The sequence below is a fragment of the Topomyia yanbarensis genome, chromosome 1 (genome assembly GCF_030247195.1).
Source record: "Topomyia yanbarensis strain Yona2022 chromosome 1, ASM3024719v1, whole genome shotgun sequence".
NCBI classification, from domain to species: Eukaryota; Metazoa; Arthropoda; class Insecta; order Diptera; family Culicidae; genus Topomyia; species Topomyia yanbarensis.
The window spans coordinates 173,179,403-173,186,160 of NC_080670.1; the positions used below are offsets into that span (position 1 = coordinate 173,179,403).

The following is a 6,758-nucleotide window of genomic DNA, read 5'->3' on the forward strand; positions in this document are numbered from 1 at the left end:
CAGTTTTTTGTTTGACAGCTCCAGTGCTGCCGTCAGCCCGCGACTGACAATCCATTGCGGATGGGGTGCGTTCACGACTTTTTTTGACTGTGTGCTACACACTCCAGTCTAACACCTCACTATTGCACTTATGATTACCCATTACCCACTTTAAACGCAATAGGAGTTAAATAAAAGTACCTTCGAAGATTCGGATTCAGTCAACCGGAAGCAAAACAAAACTATAGCAGTACCGTCTCTTTGCGGAATTGTCACCCGCTGAGTCAACAGGATTCGTAACCCCTTTTCAGCGAACAGACTATTGCATGACTAGTACTACGATCCTACGAAGTCGAACGTATGATAACTGATTTATGAGACTAATGTCACACGCTCAGAAACGCTCGATGCTCCAGGGCCGGAAATTTGAGCTTAAAAAAATTAATTTGATTGTTTCAACAAACTAATTAAATTACACGCAGTCTTGTTTGGCCAAACTCATTACGACCATACATCAAGCAAAAGAGAGCCTCAAACGTGACAGTATACAAATCTCGGAATAACCTGTGAAACGTTTAGGCAATAAGGGCACTAATCTTCAGTCACCATCGTTAAACAATTACGAAATCTCTAGCAAGTTAAAATGAAATTGACAGTTTGCAGTAATTCTCGAAAGGTGTTGCAAATAGTATGCAAATACCATAGAGCCGGTGAATATATGCATAAGTCAATTCCTCACTGATCTCCATATAAATAGAGATATCCCCTGGCAGTAACTATACAGTACCTACCCGTGCATTTACAAGTGAACGTGATGTCGAACATCACTGTACTATTTATCCTGGCTGTTATCTCACTCGAGATAATTACGGCTCTAAGTTTGACCGAGCCAACGGTTGATGATGGTTCGGGGGATGGAGAAGACCCAACACTCGAATATTTGACACCTGGTGAAGTTCACACTGACACTGTTTTGGCCCTCCGCCGAGGCCCCGGGAAAAGACCGAGACCAACATCAGCTCCTAGAACTACGAAGCGCACTACGCCAAGTGAGAAAGCGCATTTGAAAAAAAAATACTTTAGTCAATTTTCAATTTGATTGATTAGATTTGATTGACATTTTTAAATTCTATTAACCTCTCAGGACCACGGAGTTGCACAGCTAGCATCAGAACTGATCTTGCAAAGACTGAGCCAGTGTTTATTAAAAATGGGAAACTGGAACTGCCTTCTCGAGGGAACCTTGATTGGAGACAGAAAGAAAGCGTGGATATTTTGTGTTCTGGTCAAGGAAACAAAGTTGATTCCGGTGAGTATTAAATCTCGGTACCTGATTGTCTTAAACATAATAGCTATCATATTCACATTAAGCAACCAGTAAAGAGAGTACTATCAAGTGTGACTTCGGTCACCAGTTCACGGTAGGAAAAGCTCAAAAAAAGATTTCCGCAATCTCCTGCCGGTACAAGGTTACCGGGGACGTCGACAGTACCAGTGCGTCTTGTGGTAGATCCGGAAAACTGACACATATTGGTTTCAGAGGATCAAAACGTTTCGTCAAGCTGTACGATTCCTGTTTCGATGCAGGACGCGCTTCGGTTTTATACACACACCATCAACTGTTCGGTAAAGAAATCAGATGTAAGTACGAAAGTTCCGATAGCTCAGCGGAGCAACTTATTCCCAATATTACGGATTAACTATTCCAACAGATAAGGCCGTCTCCCCAAGGCCGGATTTCAAGTCGGAAGGTTTTTCCAAAAATGCAAATCCTCGCACAGCATACACTCAAGCCGAACAACTGGTTCGGTTTACTAAACTGCTCGGAAACTCAAAGGCGATCGAATACATAAACGATTCGACGAACCTTCAGCGTGGACATCTGACGCCCGATGCGGATCAACTGTTCAAGACCTGGCAGTGGGCGACCTATTTCTTCATCAATGTCGCTCCAATGTGGAATGTGAGAATTTCAGGCATATTTTTCGACTAAACTAAAGCCTTCCTTTGAACCATACAGACGATCAACAATGGCAACTGGAGACAGGTGGAGGAAACGGTGCGTGACTTTGCAAGTCGCAACAATCTAGCGCTGGATGTGTTCACCGGAACGAGTGATGTTCTAGCGTTGAATAGCGTTCCGATTACGCTCGATGCCAACGGGATTCCGGTGCCGAGATGGCTTTGGAAAATCATCAAAAATGGTAACGAGGCGATCGCGTTCGTCGTCAGTAATAATCCCTTCGAGCTGGACGCACCGAATTGCGGTAAGAACGTAGCTGATGGATACGGCTGGAAGCATGCCAACTTCAACGTAAAGGGGCGTGGGATTGTAGCCTGCTGTAGTGTTGGCGATGCGGCGAACGTCATCGGATCGATTCCGTCCGGGGCATCGGCCTTGAGTGTTTTGCGCCATAAATGATAATACAATGATATCACTTCTATCGTATGCAATATTATAACTAATCACTAATCACTTTGATGTCTGTTTTCTATTTATTTTATTATTCTCTATTTTAAAGGCTGTACTCGTATACATACTCCACCCATGTGTAACTGGTCCCACTGTGCGTTTGCATTTGTAAGCGTTACTGGTAGTCCTTGATTTGTCTAGTGCAGTAGGACTCGATTGGTTCCCTAGAAATTCATCCTGTTGTCACTGAAAAAATCGACTGCAATGAGATTACCAACCTAGCCGCTAATACCATCCGCCCACAAACCTAACTGCATCCTCCCAACCGCATAGAAAAACCCGGTTTTTCACCAGACGGAATCGGCTTGAGTAGGCGTTGATTTCTGGCAACGCTCCAGCTCCCCGTTGAACTCTAACGATTTCGCCATCTGGGCACCAGTTTTACGCTACAGAATGAACTTTGTTTACAGTCGACGAGTTTTGATTCGAGCCAACAACATCCAATCGTTTATTTACTTCGTCAGTTGCGTAACTCCCCTGTAAACAAACCACCGAGATTTGTCATATGAAGTTCATCCGACTCATTTTATAGAACATTACATGTATAACCTCACTTTTCTGACAGTTTAGCAAGCTTGTTTACATGGCTTAGAAAATTTTTGATTCCATCAAGTACAAGAAACTTGCTTCGAATTCTAACACCATGTAAATAAACTACTCGAAAAAATGACAGTTCCCTATCAACTTCTGAATAAGATTTGTAAACAAACATTTATTTTGCTGATTTCTCTTATGGCGTTTTCGCTTGAACCCGAAACTGAGTCAGGTTCTAACCCCAACCGCTGTCAGTTCATACATTTTGACAGCAGTTGGGGTTAGAAACTGACTCAGTTTCACTTCAAGCAAAAACGACACTAATTTGTTATACAGTCGTGATTCGCTGGTTGGACACTTTTTAACTGGACCACTTTTTAGTTGGACCTCCGCTAGTTGGACCATTTTCCAACTAAAAGCATCTGAACGCCAAAATCTTACGTTAAATTAATTTTGACAATCAATCTGACAATATTTAGAGATCTGAATAGATGCATTTATACTGCCAACATCTCCTTTGGAGAGTTTTTGACATTTGTCAGCCGGTCCAACTAGCGAATCAAATTCGTTCGTTGGACAAGGCTGTGGCCCAACCACGACTGTAATTTCAACACAGAAAACATTTGAAATTGAATCTACCAAGGGTAAAGATGTTGATTCATGTGTATTTTTCATGAAATTCAACTCGGCAGCGTAATAATGAGCGAAATAAACTTGTTTACAAAAATCTTTTGAATAATTAATATTGAGTTCAGCGAGCTTGTTTACATGGTGTTAGAATTCGAAACAAGTTTCTTGTACTGGGTGGAGTCAAAAACTTTTCAAGCCTATGTAAGCAAGCTCTCTGAACTGTGAGAAAAGTGAGGTTATACATTTTCATGCAATGTTCTTTCGATTCGAAAACACTGGGAGCCCTGACTTAAACACAAATATATGAACTTTGCGCAACATGTTTGTAAGTATTATTCTCTTTTCTTTAATTATCTCAAAAAACTTATGCTGATCATGACACGCTGGATTTGTTTACGATTGCAGACCAGCAATGCCTCTATCTTGTGGTAGGCCAACTGTAACTTGATATCTGCCATCGAATGATATCAATTGTCTCTACCGTCAGCAGCTCCCCTTCCTTTAGATTCTCGTCGGTTATCATAAGAACGACGTCATCTAAAAAACGGACGATGTCAAGCACTCTGAGCATTTCCAATTGGCTACCTTTCGTTTTTCATCATATTCCACAGCGTAGGACCGAGTATGGAGCCCTAAGGTGTTCCCGCCGTGACATTAATCGACCTCTGGCCCATAATCGTCTCGTAGACCAGCACTCGGGTCTGGAAGTAACTTTTCAGAACCTGGCACAGACAGTCCGGAAGCCACATTTTGTGCAGCGCTACGGCGATAGCCACTCAGCTGATGCTGTTAAATAAGTTTTTCACGTTGATTGTTACCACGGCGCAGTAAAGATTACCCTTTCTATTGCTTCGATGATTCCTCGGCGCTCGCGATGACTGTGCAGATTGCATCCACCGTCGAAATCCTTTCCCGGAAACCGATCTGTCTCTGCAATAGCTTGTTCTCACTGTCAGCGTAGTAGATGACCCTTTTCAGAAGTTTACCGAGGGTTTCTAGCCGCCATATAGACCGATACGATGCTAGGTGTCCTGATGGATTTCCTAATTTTGGCAGTAACACCCGCTTCTGGATCTTCCATCCATCTGGGAATTAGCCTTGGTATAGGTAGCACTGTCCTGGACATGTCCGACAGTTCTTCGGTTCCATTTTCCTCGGTAATGTAACGTCACATGCCCTCGCTAGTGTTTCCGACAGCTTATCGGCATTCGGAATTGGAGCGATGTTGTCTGCACGAAGTCTTATCTTTTCCTGTTCCGCTCGCCAGTCCTCAATCTCCGCGTGTTATCCATCACCGACAAACTGCAGACAGAATATTACGTGGATGATGGATGTCCTACTTTTTGTACGGAATGTTCTAACGGAACCTTCGTTGCACAACCTTACATCAAGCTTCGCGATGGCTTTCAACAAGTTGTACCTTCTGGCGTTGATCAGCCTGCGTCCTTACTCCACGGCTCAAGCGTTAAAGTCTCTTCCTATAACAACCACTATTCGTCGACCTAACGAGTCGGTTTAGTGCGTCAAGCATCCGATCGTAAACTTCTGACAACATAGCAGCCACATACGAATACTCCGTTGATCTTGGCTATCATGAATCGTACGTGTTTGGTATCCACCACGCCTTGGATAGGGAAACCATCGATCACTTGGATTGTCCCCATTCCTGCAGTATTCGCCACCTAGTTACCATTATCGTAAGGAACACGATGCGGCTCTACAATAATTGCAACGTCACACTTCGTTTCTGTTATCGATTTTTACAACAGTTGCCGTGTAATTTCGCAATGATTGATATTCAGCTGGGTTATCTCCATGATTGTTGGCCTGATTTCGCCTTTTTATACGAAGGGCATTTGAATGCCGCTAGTCGTGGTGTCGTATCCGCCATCCGGTTTACAGATCATGCACTTTGGTTGCTTCGTATAGCCTCTGGTGACGTGCGCTTTTCCTGTGCATTGTCTTTTCAATGCAGACCGGGCACTTGTAGCTCCACGCCTAATGTCCGAAGCTCAAGCACCTGAAGCATCTCTCCATCCATCTGGTAACTCGCGGAGCGATTCTCAGCCAGTACACCAATCATCTCACGTTGATTTTGCCGACCACTGCCAGCCTGATGGCATCATCCACTGGTTGTCAAATCGCCGCCGTTTCAGTGCCTCGATCCGATTTCCTAATCTGGATCTTCACCGGCACATATAGGTTGGACACTCGAGCCTTCCCAACAAACAATTTTGCTGGATAATGGCTTGTCCAGTTCTTGTCCAGCTTGTTGCCTCTTAATAAAGGCTTGTTCAGCTTTTGTTGTTTGCTGGGTTGAACTCAACCACGGCTCACTGTGACAGAGATTTCACGTAGACCAAACTCTTGACGGAAGGATCCTTCTTCAGCCCGAAGATCATCTCGCCTTTCTGAGTGTGCCTCGTTTTAACAACGTTCTCTCCCCGCTCCTTTAGCTTCGGGCCCTCTCTCACTCTCTTAAGAAGAGTCACGTGGGATGTTGTATCTTTCGCCACGAACAGCAGTATACCGCACTTTTACCGCTCTTGACGAGGATGACGTTTCTCTTTCTTCTCCTGTTGTTTCTCCTTTGCTTCTTTTGACGCCATTTTTAGCTGTTTTACCTGCTGGCTTTCCACTATGCGCCAGCCACAGTCATTTCCCATATTCATTCTGACCACTGGTAGACTCCCGCTCACTCTTCTATTTCTGCACGCGAGCATTGCAGTGACTCATCGGTATCTCCTCAGTTTTGGGCGTTGCGTATTCTGCGGCTTTCTTCAGAGCTTTATTGGCTAATTCAGCTCCCATCAAAATGTCATTAAGCCTCTCGACTTCCTACTGCCTCCTGGATGCGTGTGTGTGATACTTTTAATTTGGTAGTAAAGCATTTACGCCAACACATCACACGTTTAGTAGAAAGCCCCCATTACCGATTTCGTCCATCGTGTGCCAGAGCGAGACACTCTGAACAGAAAAGATCGCCCTGAATCCCCTAACTTGGGGTTGGGTCTGCTGTGCTCATGCTGTGATTCCAGGTTTAGTTGGTCATACTGGTTCGCTGATCTCATCTGCGCCAAATTACTCCTGCTGCTGCGCTCTCTTACCGGGGTCAATCCAGCGTCTCCGGTTGGAGCAAGTC

General features: G+C 44.3%; 1 protein-coding gene across 1 annotated transcript; it reads left to right on the plus strand.

The window, feature by feature from the left end:
• Positions 1-771: 771 nt before the first annotated feature.
• On the plus strand, positions 772-2,455 carry LOC131681646 (uncharacterized). Its single transcript, XM_058962569.1, has 5 exons — positions 772-1,028; positions 1,124-1,288; positions 1,351-1,620; positions 1,692-1,942; positions 2,000-2,455. Exons 1-5 carry the CDS (start codon positions 794-796, stop codon positions 2,399-2,401), a joined length of 1,323 nt encoding a protein of 440 aa, XP_058818552.1. The 5' UTR covers positions 772-793; the 3' UTR covers positions 2,402-2,455.
• Positions 2,456-6,758: the final 4,303 nt, after the last annotated feature.